Below are 18946 nucleotides of genomic sequence, written 5' to 3'. Positions count from 1 at the left end.
GTGGGCGCGCTGACCAATAGGGCGAGCGAGCGCGCTAGGCGGAAGGGGAAGCGAGGGGGCCGCCCCGCCCTACATGGCCATCCGATTGGTCGACGGTTCCCGCGGAAATCACAGCTCCCTCCCCCGCACCGCCCACTTCTCCTTACCCGCCTATTGCAAGAACTCTGTGGAGATGGGTGTGGCCGGACTTTTCAATTTATTGAACTGTTGGGACCAGGGTAGGGAGATCAGGGAAAGCACTAGAAGGCGCTGCACAGATTCCTTGCGCAAAGACTGAGAAGAGTGGGTCAGCGATGGTTGAGCAGCTCCCTCGGGCTCAAACCTGTGTTACATGCTCAGACCGTGATTACGGAGAAGCTGGCGTTCTGTTTGGATCTGAGGAAGCCGGTCAGGGAGCCTGGGGTAAAACCCAGCGTCACAGCGCAGGGGTGAGGCTGAAGCAATCGGAGACAGCGCTCAAGTAGCTCCAGTGCCTCATTTAATAGATGATTTATGGGGGAATCCTTAGATATTCGAATTCCTTGGTGGCCCAGACGGTAAAAGCGTCTGCCTACAATGCGGGAGACCTGGGTTCAATCCCTGGGTCAGAAAGATCCTTTGGAGAAGGAAATGGCAACCCACTCCAGTACTCTTGCCTGGAAAATCCCATGGGCGGAGAAGCCTGGTAGACTACAGTCCATGGGGTCACAAAGAGTCGGACACGATTGAGCGACGTAACTTTGACTTTCTTTCTTACATATTCCACCACCTCTCTCCAAGAACGTCGGGTGGATCATCATATCCACCCATCCTGAAAATCCCAAGTGCCACCCCCTGGGGCAGTTTAACTCGCTGCTTCCCCATCAGATGGGGACCCTGCATTGGGAACTGCTCTCCAGCTCCCCCGCCCTGATAGCTCAGTTGTTAAAGAATCCGCCTGCAATGCAGGAGACCGGGGTTTGATTCCTGGGTCAGGAGGATCCACTGGAGAAGGGATAGGATACCCACTCCAGTATTCTTGGGCTTCTCTTGTGGCTCAGCTGGTAAACAATCTGCTACAGGATGGAAGACTTGGGTTCAGTCCCTTGGTTGGGAAGATCCCCTGGAGAAGGGAAAGGCTACCCACTCCAGTATTCTGGCCTGGAGAATTCCATGGACTGTATGGTCCATGGGGTCGCAGACTCTGACACGACTGAGCGACTTTAACTTTCACTTTCACTCCAGCCCCCCAGCCCCCCAGCCCCCCAGTCCCACCGTGCAGGAACTGCTCCCTTTCTAGAACAGGGACCGTCCCAGTTGCAATTCCCTCTGCTCCTCTACTACTGGTACACTCAGCCCACCCTGTCTGCAGACACAAGTGGTCCCCCGTTCTGTATACAGAAAGTCCTCCACCCCCTCACCATCCATTGACCAAGCTGGGAACAGAGATGCTTGGGTGAACTGGCTTCTGTTGGCTTGTACTGAAAATACAAACTGAGGTAGATGAACCTAGAGCCTGTTACACAGAGTGAAGTAAATCAGAAAGAGAAAAACAAATACTGTATATTAATGCACGTTTGTGCACGCTAAGTAGTTTCAGTTGTGTCTGACTCTGCAACTCTATGGACTGTAGCCTGCCAGGATCCCGTCCATGGGATTCCCCAGGCAAGAATACTGCAGTGGGTTGTCATACCTTCCTCCAGGGGAATCTTCCCCACCCAGAGATTGAACCTGCATCTCTTGTGCTCCAGTGTTCTTGCCTGGAGAATCCCAGGGACGGGGGAGCCTGGTGGGCTGCCGTCTCTGGGGTCACACTGAGTCGAACACGACTGAAGTGATGCAGCAGCAGCAGCAGCAGGACTAATTCACGTTGTATGGCAGAAACCAACACAACATTGTTAAGCAATTAACCTCAAACTTTTTTTTTTTATATATATACTGACCTTCTCCCCCTACCTCTTTGGAGCAGTTTCTCAGAACTATTTGAAATGCTATCTCCTGGACTATATGCCTCATTTTGTCTCAAATAAAACAACTCAAAAAAGAGAAAGAAAAAAGAAAAGAGGCAATGAGATCTGAAGAGCAAAGTTCAAGACTTTGTGTCATTTACTAGCAGAGTGCTCCTGTGCAAATTACCAATATTTTTTTTTCTGACCACTAGGGTCCTCATTTCACAAATGAGGGCAATAACACCTCATTTTTGTGATCTAATAGAGCCAAAGCACCTGGAATGTCAGAGCATCAGAATGTCACTCAGATATTGTTTTTCTTCTTTCCCTAGATTCTCTGGATCACCTCCTCATGTTGCTCTCAGTCTAACTCTGGATATGGGGTAGGTTGCTAAATAATGCCTCAAGACTCAAATTTTGCCGCCTGCATCTCTGGGATGGGCCACCTCAAAACCGGGCAGGGCTCACCACAGCCCGACTCCACTCTAGGTCAAAGTTTGCATTTGTGATGTCCAGGTGGGGACACAGTTCCTGACACATGACAGGCACTGGGAAGCGATGGTCCAACGAATGAGTGGGTCTGGTGCCAAAAGATCATATATCCTCGGAAAGTCCTTTAGGGGGGTGTCCAGTTGTTTCCATAGAAAACATCATCATCAGAGTGATCACAGCTGACTTCATAGGCAGGGGGTGGAGTCAGAGGTTCCAATCTGGGGGGCGTCCACAAGGTCTGCAAATCAGGAACAGTGGATGCAGCCCGTGACCACCGAAGTCGCAGGCTGACTGGAGGTCTTCTAGGACTTCCTGAGGTCACAGACCCCTCTGAGCCCACTCGCCTGTCCAGTCTGGCTCTCCTGGGCTCCTCTGGATGGTTAGGCTGTCCCTCCTCAAGTCCTGAGGGGATTACAATGCTGCTGTAAGAGGGTGGTTGGTCCAACTCTTGGGGGTGGGGCTGCGGGTCCATCACTGTGGCTTCGACGTAGGTTGGCACCTCAAAGGCTTCATTGTCCCTGAGTGGGGTGGGTGGGGGGGGGGGGCGGGGAGGAAATAAGGAAATTAGTGGCTTCCTAAAAGGAGCCTTTTTTCCCTTTTCTGTCTTCTACCAGCAAAAGACCCCTCCACTCCCTGCTACCAGTGACCAGGGAAAGCAGAATCTGTATGCCTGGAGGCCAGAAGTACAAAGGAAGAATGGGTCCACGTGTACTCTTCCAGTCCTGCCCAGCCCTCAACTCACCGTGCATTGCTGGAGGCCCCTGGGCTCTCGGTCTGCACTGATCGAGACCCCCATTCCAAAAAACAGGCCAGGAGGCAGCCCAACAAAAAGAAGCCACCCAAGCTGAGAAAGAAATAAGCCACAGGGCTGATGTCCGGCCGTATCCCCAGCAAAGCCAGCCCCAGGAGGAAGGAGGTGCAGCACAGGAAGAGAAGCGGCTTCTCCAGTTTCCCCCACAGCTGGCCTGGCACCATGGCCCCTCCCCAGGCTCCTGCAAAAAGACACACAGCTGTTGTGTCCAAACTAGCAGTTGGCATCATGGCTGGGTCAGATTTCAAAGTAAGCCTATCAGACACCTCTGTCTGGCTTTGTTCTTTCCATCTCAAATCAAAATAAATGGCCCAAAGAAATGATCTGCAGGGTCCCCCCACCCCCAGCTCTGGAGTTTTCTCTAGGATCACCTAGGAGTATGATCCTGGGGTATCAATATATGTGGAACAGCCAGGAAACCAGCCCAGGAGTTCTGACTCCCAGCCCCTGTGTAAGTGTATTTGCTGTGCTATGACCTCTAGTTCCTTCCTTTTTCTTCTTCCCTGTGACCTCTCTTCCAGCTCCACATTTCTATGGCTTCCAGGTCCCAGTAGTGGGCAGGCCCTGCCTGGGGCCTCTCCGTGCTCCCGGCATCTCAGGAATCCAGGTGATGGGCAGGCCACGCCCCTTACTTTTGCTGGCTCTAAATCTCCCCCACTCCCCACCTCCCCAGTCCCAAGCCCTCCGTCTGACCTCAGCCTTACCCTATTTGACCCCCGTCTTCCCATTTCCTCCAGTCAGCCCATGCTCCAGTCGGAGGGAGAAAAGTGTACACAGACACAGGCCACAACTGCCTGAGAGTCTTACAGACCAGGGTCTTGAGCGAGGGACCTCGGCCCGCTAATTCTTGACCTCTCCCCGTCCCATGTCTGTCAGGGTCCACCACCCTCTATGGGCCCTAACTCGGTAAACTCAGACTTCAAGTGTCTTGCCTGAAGTTATTACCGAAGGGGTTCCGAGGCTGGTGAGAAGAAGCCTTTTCTTTGCTCTTCAACACAGCAGCAACCCCCAGGCAGCCTGTCAGGAGTCCCCTGAACTCTGCACAGGAAGGAGTCACAGGTTCTAGAAAGGAGCCAGACGCCCTCCTTACACCCCAGCCCCAAAGGCACGACCCTCCCACCCTCTTACCCGCGCTAGGACCTCCACACCTGTCTCAGCGCACTCGGCAGTAAGTAGGTTGGGACAGGGGGAGGAGGAGGGAGGAGGAAACAGGGCGGAGCCCACTGGTTCCACCCACTTTTGTGCCCAGATCCCTACATTCCTGCGCAGGCTTCCTCCTTCCTTTCTGCTCAAGGCTGAACTCCTACTTTTGCCCCACCTGGAATTTTTCTGGCTTAGTTACTCTATCCCCAACCCCCACAGAGCCCTAGAGAGAGTACTCCCCAACCTCACCCCCAGTGATCTTTGTACTTTGGATCAGAGTTAAATTCATCTTTCTCCCTTCTTCTCAAGGCACTTGGTATTCCCAGCAGTTTGCATTATATTTAGCTAATAATGTTTTGTGCCTGGGAGCAAGGTGTTAAGCTGGGCCCTGCGGGGCTCCTGGGCACAGAGGTCTTTTTGTCCCTCATTTCTTAGAGTCAAAACTCCAGCCTCCATGACCTTCTCTGAGTTCCAAAGAGCAGAACAGTGGCTAATCGAGGAAGGAACAGTCAGGAAACCACCTGAGGCAAGATTAAAGGGACCAGAGAGGCTCAAGGTTAGGAGCCCCAACCACCTAAGACCCTGAATACAACCTCACCCTTTTGAAACTTTGCAGAAGAAAGAATGCAAGACTTACTGCCTAGACCCTTATCACACACCCTTGCCCAACTATATAACCTCTCCCTACTTACCCCTGAGTGGGGCACATTTCCTGAGACCCCACTGTTTCTTTGTGGCCAGCCATTCTTTCTTTCTTCTCCATAACTGTCTCCATATTTATGTTTGGCATTGGTGCACAGAGAGCCAAGATTTTGGCAACAAGCAGAGCAGAGACCGTGGTTTATTTAATCTCCGTGTATCACATAGTGCTTTGCACACTGATGTGTCCTGCTTCCCCTACCAAAGTATCATTTCTATAAATTCCTTGTTTTCTGCAGACCTGTAAGATGTGTTCATATGTATGCTGCTTTGCTCAGTTAACTTGTTTTTTGTTTTAAATTTTAATGCTATAAATTTTATTGAGGATGATGGGATAGTACTTTATGTGCTGTGTAAGTATGTGCATGCTCAGTCGTGTCTGACTCTGTGGCCCCATGGACTGTAGCCCCCCAAGTTCCTCTGTCCATGGGTATTGTCCAGGCAAGAATACTGGAGTGGATTGCCACTTCCTCCCCCAGGGATTTTCCCAACCCAGGGAGCTGACTGGTGTATCCTTCATTGCAGGCAGATTCTGTTGAGGAAGCCCCTACTTTGTTACCAAGTCCAAGCTCACTGTGCATTGGCACAACAGACCAATGAATCTGGAAGACAAGATGTTGAGGTAAGGAATATGACTTTATTTGGAAAGCTGGCTTACCGAGACAATGGCAGACTACCTTCCCTAAATTTCAAAGGGCATTTCAAAGAGTTTCTAATTAGGGAAGTAAAGGAATGTAGAAACAAAGGAAGAGCAGTCAAGAAACAATAGTTCCATGATTAAGCCGAGTCCTGGTTCCTCCTCAAGGGATGTAGTAACAATATATCTGGGACTTTTTATTGGAACTAAGGCCCCCACCTAGGTGGAGGATGGTAACTTTAGACCAAGCACAAGTTTGGCCACCTAATGCGAAGAGTCAACTCATTGGAAACGACCCTGATGCTGGGAAAGATTGAGGGCAGGAGGATGCTGGGAAAGATTGAGGGCAGGAGGAAAAGGGGATCACAGAGGATGAGGTGGTTGGATGGCATCACTGACTCAATGAACATGAGTTTGAGCAAACTCCGGGAGACAGTGAAGGATAGGGAAGCCTGGTGTGCTGCGGTCCATGGGGTTGCGAAGAGTTCAACACTACTGAGCGACTGAACAACAACAAAGATTGAAGACAAAAGGTGAAGGGGGCTGAAGAGAATGAGACAGTTAGATGAGCATCACTGACTCAGTGGACGTGAATTTAAGGAAACTCAGGGAGATAGTGCAGAAGACCTTGGCTTGCTGCAGTCTGAGAGGGTAACAGATAGAAAGGCCAGAGATCCCCAAGCAGCAGGAGGAAATAAACTGAAAGTGGCAGACGTTTTTTTTCCTTCTCTACATAAAATTAAAAGAGGCTTCTTTTAATTATGTGTTGATAACAACTGGTTTTGCCTTGAGCTAACCAATGCGTTTTTCTTATGGAAATGTTTTTCTTAAGCTATGGTAATGAAATTATGTATTTGCTTTGGAATCTACTTTTCTTCAGAATGGTTCCGCCTAAGACTAACCTTCACTTTGTGGGAAATAGATGGGGAAACAGGGGAAACAGTGCCAGACTTTATTTTTTGGGGCTCCAAAATCACTGCAGGTGGTGATTGCAGCCACGAAATTAAAAGACGCTTACTCCTTGGAAGAAAAGTTATAACCAACCTAGATAGCATATTCAAAAGCAGAGATATTACTTTGCCAACAAAGGTCCGTCTAGTCAAGGCTATGGTTTTTCCAGTGGTCATGTATGGATGTGAGAGTTGGACTGTGAAGACAGCTGAGCGCCGAAGAATTGATGCTTTTGAACTGTGGTGTTGGAGAAGACTCTTGAGAGTCCCTTGGACTGCAAGGAGATCCAACCAGTCCATTCTAAAGGAGATCAGCCCTGGGTGTTCTTTGGAAGGAATGATGCTAAAGCTGAAACTCCAGTACTTTGGCCACCTGATGTGAAGAACTGACTCATTTGAAAAGACCCTGATGCTGGGAAAGGTTGAAGGCGGGAGGAGACGGGGACGACAGAGGATGAGATGGTTGGATGACATCACTGACTTGAAAGACATGAGTTTGAGTGAACTTCAGGAGTTTGTGATGGACAGGGAAGCGTGGCGTGCTGCAGTCATGGGGTCGCCAAGAGTCAGACACGACTGAGCGGCTGAACTGAACTGAAGACTAACCTTGTTTTCTTTTCTCAAACCATGGGCTGATAATGGCTCAACAAACCAGTATTCATGTCAATTGTTTTATGGCCAGGATGACACACCTTGTGCCATTCTATCTCAAAAATGCATATTGTAGGAGACAGGACTGGTGAACTCCTGCGGCCTGGAGGTGTCTCTCTTTTCTGATTAAGAGCTTGCTAACAGACAGAAAACACCTTGCTAAAGACTAGCAAGGGGGCATTCTTTCTGCTCCCTTCTGATGTCTATGTTAGAAATTTTCTCTCTCTCTCTTATACTTTAATAAAATTCTGTTACACAAAAAGCTCTCGTGGTCAAGCCTGGTCTTTGGCCCTGGACAAATCCTCTCCTCCAGAGGTCACAAATCCCAGCATAGCACACGGCTCGCAGGAGCAACCTTAAAGTCCCTGGGGTTGCAAAAAGCTGAACATGACTTAGGGACTGAACAACAAAAATGAAATCAAAAGATTAGACAATTGTAATTGTAGGTTTGCAGAAGAGAAAAAGCTAAAAGATTGGTAAATAGCTCTAGGGTTTTTCTGGTGGCTCAGTGGTAAAGAATCTGCCTATCAATGCAGGAGACACGGGTTCCATCCCTGAAAGGAGAAGATATCCTGGAGAAGGAAGTGGCAACCCACTCCAGTATTCTTGCCTGGAAAATCTCGTGGACAGAGGAGCCTGGAATGCTACAGTCCATGGGGTCGCAGAGAGTCTGAAACATGTACAGTACAGACTTGTGTACTGATCAACAATGACAACAAAATTCCTGGAGCACCGCCCTGTTACCTCACCACCAACCAATTAGAAGGAAGTCACACACCCTACAAAATTCACTGCTTATTTTGCCTTTAAAAACTCTTTCCCCAAACCATCAAAAAACCACTGGGTCTTTTGACTATGGGCCGCCCACTCTCTTTGCATGGCCCTTGTAATAAGCCTTTCTCTGTCCCAGATTCCCACGTTGCAGTTTGTCTGGCCTCACTGTGGGTCAGGCAAATGAACCAGTGTTGGGCAACACTTGCACCGTGAGTGTCTCAAGGTGAGTGATCAGTTTCAACCATCTCTGAATCTCTGAATCTAACACAGTTCCTGACACACGGTAGGTGCTCACTGAGCACAGTTGAACGTTCTCGTTAGAAGGCTACCGATCCAGCTGGCCTCGCCACAGCCTGGAGATCTGGGATCCATTCTTTTCTGTTTGGGATCTGGTGGTAAGTCAGGGTGAGGCAGGTGCTGGGAGGCGCAGAGTGGCTAGAGGAGTACTTTGCTCTGGAGGCAAGGTTGGACTCTGAGCCTTCAGAGTATTGATTGTGGACCAACCAGAGGAGTAGCAGTCCTGGGGCACGGCCAGGGCTACCACAGCAGAGGATGTGTGGAGTGTGTGGGCGGGAGGTGGGGAGAAAAGGAGAACAAGAAGGAGATTATGGATAGAGAGTGAGTGTGTCTGGGGTTGTGTGTGTATGTGTGTGTAGTGGTGGGGTGTCAGTGTTGGTTCTGTGTTCCTGGTTGAAAGAGAAGAGAGGGAGGTGATTGATGTAACAGGAAGGTTGTGGTAGTCTAAAAGAACTGTCTCTCTAGCAAGTGGGAATATAGGGTGGGAAGAGACCTGCTTGTTAAAATTGGCTCTCTGTGTCCTTAGGTTCTGTGTTCACTCAGATCCATCCCAACTAGCGTAGAAAATATTCAGAAAAGAAATGTAGAAGGTTCCAACAAGCGAAACTTGAATTTGTTGAGTACTGGCAACTATTTATATAGCATTTATTGGGTATTATAAGTAATATAGAGATGATTTAAAGTATATAGCAGGATTACCCAGTTATATGCACATTACTACATCATTTTATATAAGAGACTTGAGTATCCTCCGACTCAGTGTTTATAGGGTTTCACACCAGTGTGTACTCTATGATATCTAATGAGATGTAAGCTTTCTTTTTTTTTTTTTTTTAAATCTTTTAAAGATTTTATTTATTTATTACTTTTGGCTGTGCCGAGTCTTCGCTGCTGCAGGGGCTTTTCTCTAGTTGTGCTGAGCGGGGGCTACTCTTTAGTTGCAGTTCGTGGACTTCTCTTGTTGCAGACCACGGGCCCTAGGGAGTTTCAGTATGTGCGGCTCTCGGGCTCTAGAGCAAAGGCTCAGTAGTTGTGGCTCAAGGGCTTAGTTGCTCTGTGGCATGTAGGATCTTCCCAGATCAGGGCTCAAGCCTGTGTCTCCTGCATTGGCAGGCGGATTCCTTAACACTGAGTTTCCAGGAAGCTCCCGAGATACGCTTCGAATGAAGGCTTTTCCACATTCATAGCATTTGGGGGTGATTAACCAATACCCTACCAATAAATACTGTTGTTGCTGTTGTTGTCCAGTCACTAAGTTGTGTCTGACTCTTTGCAACTTCATGGACTGCAGCACTCCAGGCCTCCCTGTCCTTTACCATCTCCCGGAATTTGCTGAGAGATGACTATTTTGTTTCCGCTGATTTTCTTACTGTTCATCTCCTAAGGAGAATGTACAGTGGTTGGGATCAGAAGGACTTGGATCCACAGAAAATATGTTAATAGCAGGAAATTGGCTGAGTCATTGGGATGTGTGATAAGTAAGGACTGAGTTAAGGACTGAGTTCTGGATTGGAGGGTACAGGAAGGGTTGGCTGACAGGCAAAAGGTGAAGGCCTGAATGTCTGCAGTGTGAAAGGTCAGACAGTCCTGGTGAGGTGGGACTTCTGTGGCCTAGGGCTCTTAGTTGCTAGTGGGAACGTATGCTAGCAAGATTTGTTAGGTAAGAACTGGATCCAATTCATGGGGCTGGCCTGCTGTCTGGCTGTACCCTACAGTATGTTATCTATTCCAATCATTTTAAATAGATTTTCTAAAAATTCCATTTGTTAAAAAATATAAAATGTCAGAGAATATTTAAAGACTGAAGAAAAAGTATCCACAATCTAAGTATCCTAACATGGTCACTTAAATTTCTGCACATTTCTACCAATCTGTTCACACACAAACCAGAATATACTCTAGTTGAGATCGGAGAATGTTCACCATTTTGTTATCTTTAAAAAAATTTTTTTTTAAATGTTGTAAAAGAGAGTTTGCCTTTTGATATAGTCTTTATTGTAATGATTTCTAATAGCTATATAATATTTTACTGAATGGATATATCATAATTTAACATACCTTTATATTATTCAATAACATCAAGTATATTTTATTCAATTTTTCTTTTGGTCATCAAAAATAATGCTTTAGGAGACAAAAAAAAAAGTAGATTAATGGTTGCTAGGGTCTGGAGAGAGGGAGGATTTATTTTGGGGAGTTAATGAAAATGTCTTCAAATTAGGTAGTAGTGATGCTTGTACAACTCTGTGAATATATATATTAAAAAAACCCACTAAATTATACACTTTAAAAAGGTGATTTATATGTCTATAAAGCTGTTTAAAAATATAATGCTATCTTCTTAGGTATAGTTTTTCTTTGTTTTTGGATTATTTCCTCCAGTTGAATTCTAAGGAACAACATTATTGAGATGAGCCAGGTGAAAGTTTTTATTGCCCTGAACACATGAAGCCAAACTCCTTTCCAGAGGTTTTACTTTCTTTTTTTCTTTATCTACTTAGTTTATCAACTGAGCTTATCACTTAATTCAGTTGTCTTTCTACTTTCTACTTGCCTACTTGCTGCAAACCACCTTGCTGGAGGTTGGAGCACCCTTCTTGGTTGGCCCACTTTGTGGCCTTGTTTTGGAGGGTGTGGGTGCAGGAAAGTGGGCGATCAGGGGAAGAGGGAGAAGGGGAGAAAATGCACAGACTCCTGGGAAGGGTCATGGGTGTCTACTGCTGTGTGCTTCTGCGTCCCCAGGTTTCTGTGGTCTTGTATTTCTGAACCTGGGTCTGCTTGGTGCTTATGGCCAACCCGTGTGGAGTGTTTTGTACCTACTGCTCTCTGTACTTTTGCACATATGCTCTCTTTTGTACATACAAAATAAGGTACTTTAAAAATATAATGGAATAAGGGGGAATTACTATCATTATATCATTTTGTAGGTGAGGTGGGAGCAAGATTTGAACCCGCCATCCCAGTCCAGAACCCTGGCTCTTAACTGCTGTCATCCAGCTCCAAACACTTTTTTTTTTGGCTGCTTGATAATAATTTAACAAAACTCCTATGACTTTCTAAGGTCATTACCCTGGTCCTCCCTGGAGGAGTAGGTATATGCTGTTTTCCCCATTGTTTGGTGTCTTGGGAAAAGACTGATTTTTCAGATAGCAAAGGCAGCAAAAGAGAATATCAGGAGATAAATAAGGTTATCAAGCTATAAAGCAAGATTGGGAAGTTAAGACTGTAGGCACTATCGGGATGCTCATCTTTTATGAGCTAATTAAGCCCGATTATAAAAAGTAACACTTTAACTGAAGAGCTGTTAGAAGCCTGATGTGCAGGTGACTTCTTAAAAAGTGTTGATGGTAGAAACAACAAATATTGTGGAAGCAAATCGCAATGTCATTTGATCCTTAGTAACAGTTGTGGGGTAGATCTGATTATTATTTTCATGTTACAGAGGAGGAAACCAGCTCAGAGAAAGTCCATGATTTCTTTAGTTAGAATCAAACTCAGAATCCTTTTTTAAAAAAATAATTGTATTTATTTATTTATGGCTGAGCTGGGTCTTCGTTGCTGTGAGGACTTTTCTCTAGCTGCAGCAAGCAGGGGTTCGTCTCATTGCGGAGCACAGGCTCTAGGGCACATGGGCTTCAGTAGTGGTGGCAGGTGGGCTCGGTAGTTTCGGCTCCTGGGCTTTAGAGCACAGGCTCAACAGTTTTGGCACATGGGCTTAGTTGCTCTGTGGCATGTGGGATTCCCCCCAGATCAGGAATCGAACCCATGACTCCGGAGTCTCCTGCATTGGCAGGTGGATTCTTTAGTACTGAGCCACCACGGAAGCCCCGGTTAAATGATATAACAGGAAGTAAATCAGAAACATTGATATTTGGGGGGGCGGAAATGCTTTCAAAGAAGCCTCAAGTATGTCAGGATAAATATTACGCTCACTAGCTAATTGTCACGTAGTATGAAGCTCGCTGGCAATGAACTGAGCGAACAGTGGGATTCAGTGCTGTCGCGTGATCAGACCGAGCCACAAAAAGCGATACTGGCATTTGAGAAACTGAGTGTGGTGGTTGCCGAGTGACACAAGAAAGCACTGTGTTGACTAGAAATGTCTACAGGTAGTGGCAACAGTGTCCCGTGTGATATGTCTCCACACCCTGAGTAAACAAGGACGGCTGCTGCTGCTACGTCACCTCAGTCGTGTCCAGTTCTTTGCAACCCTGTGGGCCGTAGCCCACCAGGCTCCTCTGTTCATGGGATCCTGCAAGGCAAGTATACTGGAGTGGGACACATTGTCGTTGATCATGCATTTTGTGGAGATAGCCAAACCAGGTTCCAGATCTAAGTTCTGCCATTTAATGTGTGATCTTGGGTAAGTACTTTACCTTTCGGGGCTTCAGTTTCTTATTTGTAAAGGTGAAAATAAGCCCAAGCTTATCACTCCTTTCCCATCCTGCTCCTCCAGCCTGGCTTTGACCCAGAGACCCACCTCAGGGCCACCATCCTGTCGCAGGGCCTGGATTTCTTTCACTGTGGAGCATCTGTTTGTAACTTAGATTGTACATCACCCTCTGTTAATCTCTAAAGTTATCTAAAGTAATATCTAAAGTAATCTCTAAAGTTATTACTCAGGAAATGTAACACTTAAAACATTTCTTTATTTGTTATTTTTGGTTGCACTGGATCTTTGTTGCTGCTCACGTGCTTTCTCCAGTTGCAGCAAACAAGGGCTCCTCTTTGTTGTGGTATATGGGCTTCTCATCACAGTGGCCTCTCTTGTAGAGCATGGGTTCTAGGGCACACGGGCTTCAGTAATTTCAGTTCTCGGGCTCAGCAGTTGCGATTCCCAGGCTCTAGAGCGTAGGCTCAGTAGTTGTGGCACACGGGCTTCGTTGCTCCGAGGCATGTGGGATCTTCCCAAATCAAGGATTGAACCTGTGTCCCCTGCTGGCAGGTGGATTGTTATCCACTGTGCCACCAGAGAAGTCCCGATATATCTTATTTTTTTATTCATTTCAAAGTAGGCTGCAGAGCCATCAGCACATTTCCACCTAGCTACTTCAGCATGCATAAAAGTACCTAGAGTCAAATATTACCTAACAGTTAACCATTTTTTTTAAAGTAAAATTTGCATGCAATGAATTGCACAGATTTTAAGTGGACCATTCCAGAAGTCTGGCTAAAACTTACATTGGTATAACCTACCTCCAATAAAAATAATAAACATTATTAATGCCCAGAAAGTTCCATCATTCCCCTTCCTGGTCAACCCTACAAGCAAAAAGATACTTCACATTATTAGCCCTTGTGTGTGTGTGTGTGTGTTAGTCGCTCAGTTGTGTCCAACTCGTTGCAACCCGGTGGACCAAAGCCCACCAGGATCCTCTGTCCATGGGATTTTCCAGGCAAGAACACTGGACTGGGTGCCATTCTCTCCCCCAGGGGAATCTTCCTGACCCAGGTTTAGAACCTGGGTCTCCTGCATTGCAGGCAGATTCTTTACCATCTGAGTTACTAGGGAAGCCCCTATTAGTCCTTAGAGAAATGCAAGTTAAAATCACAATGACTTACCATTACACACCAATCAGAAAAGGTAAAATAAGAAATTGTAATAACAAAAAATGCTGGTGAAGATGTGGAGAAACTGTACTGCTCATGAATTGCTGGTGTGAAGGTAAAATGGTAAGGCCACTCTGGAAAAATATAGCAGTTTCTTTACAGAACTAAACATTCACGTACCACATCACTCAGCAATTGTACTTCTGGGCATTTACCCTGGAGAAATGAAAACGTGCACATAAAAACCTGTATGTACATATTCATAGCAACTTTACTTGTAGTAGCCCCTGTGATATTGTGATTGATAATATATATATATGGTTTCCCAAGTGTCTCAGTGGTAAAGAATCTGCCTACCAGTGCAGGAGACACAGGAAATGTGGGTTTGATCCCTGGGTTGTGAAGATTCCCTGGAGGAGGAAGTGGTGACCCACTCCATTATTCTTGCCTGGAAAATTCCATGGACAGAGGAGCTTGGCAGGCTACAGTCTATGGGGTCTCAAAGAGTCAGATAGGACTGAGCCCGATATATATATATATATATATATATATATATATATATATATATATATTCAGATGACCAAAATGTTTCTCATATATATGTGGCTTTCGTCCATAGTCCCTGGGTCACAGCTTCCAAAAGCCTTGAAACTGTGTAACCATTGCTAGTGATAAACATGTCTTTTGTGAATGAAGTGACTTTTAGAAGCACCTAAAGGTGGGGGTTTTCAACCTCAGGCTCCTCTCTCCTCCCCAGAATTCAGGGGGTAGAACTGAGAATTACAACTCACTGATCACTTGGTTGGTTCTTCTGGCAACCAGACCCACCAGCTTTAGGTGCTTATAAAAGTCACTTCATTCACAAAAAGACACCTTTATCATTCTCAATGCTTAGACAAAGTAATGTCTTTGCTTAGCATATTAAAAAACAGAGATATTACTTTGCTGACAAAGGTCCATATAGTCAAAGCTATGACTTTCCCAGTAGTCATATATGGATGTGAGAGTTGGACCATATAGCAGTCTGAACATTGAAGAATCAATGCTTTCGAATTGCGGTAGTATAGAAGACTCTTGAGAGTCCCTTGGACAGTAAGGAGATCAAACCAGTGAATCCTAAAGGAAATCAACCCTGAATATTCATTGGAAGGACTGATGCTGAAGCTAAAGCTCCAATACTTTGGCCACCTGATGAGAAGATCTGACTCATTGGAAAAGACCTTGATGCTGGGAAAGACTGAGGGCAGGAGGAGAAGGGGACGCCAGAGGATGAGATGGTTGGATGGCATCACCGACTCAATGGACATGAGTTTGGGCAATCTCCAAGAGCTGGTGAAGGACTGGGAAGCCTGGCATGCTGCAGTTCATGGGATCACAAAGAGTTGGACGTGATTGAGTGCCTGAACAACAGAGATTTGGTCAATCATGACTATGTAATGAAGTCTCCATAAAAACCCCATTTTCTGAGAGCTTCTACATTGGGCTTCCTTGATAGCTCAGTTGGTAAAGAATCTGCCTCCAATGCAGGAGACCCTGGTTCGATTCCTGGGTCAGGAAGATCTACTGGAGAATGGATAGGCTACCCACTCCAGTTTTCTTTGGCTTCCCTTGTGGCTCAGCTGGTAAAGAATCTGCCTGCAATGTGGGAGACCTAAGTTTGGTTGGGAAGATCCCCTGGAGAAGGGAAAGGCTACCCACTCCAGTATTCTGGCCTGGAAAATTCCATGGACTTTATAGTTCATGGGGTTGCAAAGAGTCGGGCACAACTGAGGGACTTTCACTTCATTCTACATCTGGAAGCTGGGAGGCTTCCACCTGCCTTTGGGCTGGTTCCCAAGCTCCGTGAGGACAAAAGCTTGTTCAGGACTTTGTCCTATGTATCTCTTCATCTGGCTTTTGAATCATATCCTCTAATATACTTTTATAATAAATTGGCAATCTAGTAAGTAAACAGGTTTTATTGAGTTCTGTGAGCTGTTCTAGCAAATTAATCAAACCCAAAGAGGGGGTCATGGGTTATATAACCAGTCTGTCAGAAGAACCAGTGACAACCTGGACTTGCAGCTAGCGTCTGAAGTGGAGGGTGGTCTTACATATGGAATGTGATGCTATTTCTGGGTAGTGTTAGAATTGAGTTGAATTCTTGGACACCTTGCTGGCATCTGAAAATTGCCGGTTGGTGTAGGAAGCTTACACACACACACACACACACACACACACACACACACACACACACACAGTGGAATTTGGTCCATAAACTGATTTTCAGCCCCAAACTAGAAACAACCAAAATGTCCTTCAATGGGTTAAACAAACTGGCACATCCATACCAAGGAACATGATGACTTGGCAGTAAAAAGAACAAACTACAAACTACAGATACATAAAACACCATGGGTGGATCTCAGGGAGTTAGGCTAAATGAAAACAAGCCATTCTGATTCCATTCATACAGCCCTTGTAAAACAAGAACTATATGAGCAGATTAGTGGTTTCCAGGGGTTAGGGAAGTGGGGAGATAGAGAGGTAGCTGTAGCTATGAAAAGCGCATTGAGGGATCCTTAAGTTTGGAAGCATTCAGTATCTAGACTAGACTGTGGTGTGGTCACACGGATCTGCATGCATGCTAAGTCACTTCAGTCATATCTGACTCTGCGACCCCATGGACTGTAGTCCACCAGGCTGCTCTGTCCATAGGATTCTACAGGCAAGAATACTGGAGAGGGTTGCCATGTTCTTCTCCAGCCCATGTGCCTACAGGTGATAAAATTATATGGAACTAAACTCAGACACAGAAATGAGTGCATGCAAAACTGGTGGAATCTGAATGAGGTTGATGGACTGTAACAATGCTAGTTTTCTGGTTGTATTATTGTTCCGGATATGCCAGATGTTGCCATTGGGGAAACTGGATGAAGGGTATATGGAATCTCTGTATTATGCCTGACATTTGGGTTAAAAGACATGGGCATTTTTAAAAAAAACTTTTTATTTTGTATTGGAGTATAGCTAATTAACAAACAATATTGTGATAGCATCAGCTGAACAGGGAAGGGCCTCGGCCATACATGTACCTATATCCATTCTCCCCCAACTCCCCTCCCAGACATAGGCATTTCTGGAAGCATATACAGAAAAGTGGAAAGTAGGAAAGGGATGACTTCACTTTTCACAGTCAATAGTTTTCTGGGTGTTTTTGTTTTACCACATGCATGCCATACTTTGTTGTTTTTAATTACCACTTGTATTTTGGTTCTATAAACAAAATATCCCTTTTAAGAACTTTACCTAAAAACGTTGCATTTTGGAAGCATACCACTATTTAGTAAGCTTGGAATTTGAATTACAACACAAGGAAGTGGTTCAGTATTTAATTCTGAGCACTGACCTAATTGCAAATTTTGTATGTCAACCGTTGATCAGATGTGGAAAGAAGTAACTAGGTATGAAACTGCTTCAATTAGAAGTGTTCCTTTATTGGGGAAAAAAAAAAATAGGTGCATTTGGAGACTTTTCCTTTTCTCCCTGTGATAGTTATTTCACTTGTTAACTGCGCTAACAGATTGCTATGAGTTGACTCATTGGAAAAGACCCTGATGCTGGGAGGGATTGGGGGCAGGAGAAGGGGACAACAGAGGATGAGATGGCTGGATGGCATCATCGACTCAATGCACATGAGTTTGGGTGAACTCTGGGAGTTGGTGATGGACGGGGAGGCCTGGCGTGCTGCGATTCATGGGGTCGCAAAGAGTCGGACACGACTGAGCGACTGAACTGAACTGAACAGATCGCCAACTCAATGGACATGAGTTTGAGGAAACTCTGAGTGACAGTGAAGGGCAGGGAAGCCTGGCGTGCTGTAGTCCACTGGGTGGCAAAGAGTCAGACACAATTTAGCGACTGAACAACAACAGATGCCAGAGAGCTGATAAAACATAATTTCTGGGTGTGCCTGTGAGAGTGTTTCCAGAAGAGATTAGTTTGACCAGTGCTGGCTCACATGATTATGGGAGCTGAGAAATCCCATAGTCTGCCATCTGCAAACTGGAGGCCCAGGAAAGGTGGTGGGGTCAGTTCCAGTCTAAGTTCAAAGGCCTGAGAGTCCAAGTTCAATATCCTATTGATCCTGTTTTTATTCTCTGACAACCTTCACTAATACAATCAGTTTTTATTCTATTTGCCATAAATTCAGACATTGTAATCTAGATCACATGTGAAAGGATTAGTCTAGAAATTGTCTCATTCCTTCCGAGAAGATTAAATTCGGCTATTGGATTAGAAAAATAGGATTCTAGACCCTTTGAAGGAGGAGTGGCCAGGGCTGCAAAATCTACCTCTAAAGTAAGAGATTATCCTACATTACACTGAGATAAGATTTAGGATTAAGTTAAACAATTGATGCTTCCCAGGTGGCTCAGTGGGAAAGAATCTGCCTGCGATACAGAAGCTACAAGAGATGTGGGTTTGATCCCTGGGTCAGGAAGATCCCCTGGAGGAGGATATGGCAATCCACTCCAGTATTTTTACCAGAGTAGTCAATGGACGTAATCCCATGGACAGAGGAGCCTGGTGGGCTACAGTCCATGAGGTCGCAGTCGGACTCGACTGAGCATTCAGCATTAAGCAACTGATACAAATTTAGAGAACAATGAGAAGGGTACACAATTGTATACAAATGTGAATCTATAAATTCTTGAAGTTTTTTTTCTTTTACTGGAATAAACAGTCTTTTAAAAAACTACAAATAAGGGGGCTTCCCTGGTGGTTTCAGTTCAGTTCAGTTCAGTCGCTCAGTCCTGTCTGACTCTTTGCAACCCCATGGACTGCAGCATGCCAGGCCTCCCTGTCCATCACCAACTCCCAGAGCTTACTCAAACTCATGTCCATTGAGTTGGTGATGCCATCCAACCATCTCATCTTCTGTCATCCCCTTCTCTGCCTTCAATCTTCCCCAGCATCAGGGTCTTTTCAAACGAGTTAGTTCTTTGCATCAGGTGGCCAAAGTATTGGAGTTTCAGCTTCAGCATCAGTCCTA

At 45.7% G+C, this 18946-nt stretch overlaps 1 protein-coding gene and 2 long non-coding RNA genes across 5 annotated transcripts in view; 2 read left to right on the top strand and 1 right to left on the bottom strand.

Moving 5' to 3' along the window:
* Window positions 1-182: 182 nt before the first annotated feature.
* LOC129659615 (uncharacterized) lies at window positions 183-3151 on the top strand. The gene is made up of 3 exons (XR_008718152.1): window positions 183-428; window positions 2240-2290; window positions 3014-3151. It is a non-coding gene; the product is annotated as an uncharacterized LOC129659615 (long non-coding RNA).
* TMEM139 (transmembrane protein 139) lies at window positions 1396-4507 on the bottom strand. 3 transcript variants are annotated; one of them, XM_055591179.1, is made up of 4 exons: window positions 4339-4507; window positions 4156-4248; window positions 3142-3391; window positions 1396-2917 (listed from the first exon to the last, which is right to left on the bottom strand). In XM_055591179.1, the coding sequence occupies exons 3-4, from the start codon at window positions 3372-3374 to the stop codon at window positions 2524-2526; spliced, it is 627 nt and encodes a 208-aa protein (XP_055447154.1). In that variant the 5' UTR covers window positions 3375-3391; window positions 4156-4248; window positions 4339-4507; the 3' UTR covers window positions 1396-2523. The 3 variants fall into 3 exon arrangements, with proteins under 3 accessions (XP_055447154.1, XP_055447153.1, XP_055447151.1); XM_055591178.1 differs by lacking the exon at window positions 4156-4248; XM_055591176.1 differs by lacking the exons at window positions 4156-4248; window positions 4339-4507 and having other exon boundaries at window positions 3142-3837.
* Window positions 4508-7945: 3438 nt separating this feature from the next.
* Window positions 7946-18946, top strand: part of LOC129659612 (uncharacterized) — a 31328-nt gene continuing 20327 nt past the window's right edge. Inside the window, exon 1 of the long non-coding RNA XR_008718150.1 lies at window positions 7946-8287. This is a non-coding gene — a long non-coding RNA (uncharacterized LOC129659612). The remainder of the gene's footprint in view (window positions 8288-18946) is intronic.

The sequence above is a fragment of the Bubalus kerabau genome, chromosome 8 (genome assembly GCF_029407905.1).
Source record: "Bubalus kerabau isolate K-KA32 ecotype Philippines breed swamp buffalo chromosome 8, PCC_UOA_SB_1v2, whole genome shotgun sequence".
Classification (NCBI taxonomy): domain Eukaryota; kingdom Metazoa; phylum Chordata; class Mammalia; order Artiodactyla; family Bovidae; genus Bubalus; species Bubalus kerabau.
This window is presented reverse-complemented; position numbering and strand designations above follow the sequence as displayed.

Coding starts and splice junctions, on each gene's coding strand:
- TMEM139 (XM_055591176.1), bottom strand. CDS start 3,440: ATGATGCCAACTGCTAGTTTGGACACAACAGCTGTGTGTCTTTTTGCA. Junction 2,918..3,141: donor GGGGCCTCCAGCAATGCACG/GTGAGTTGAGGG, acceptor CACCCCACTCAG/GGACAATGAAGCCTTTGAGG.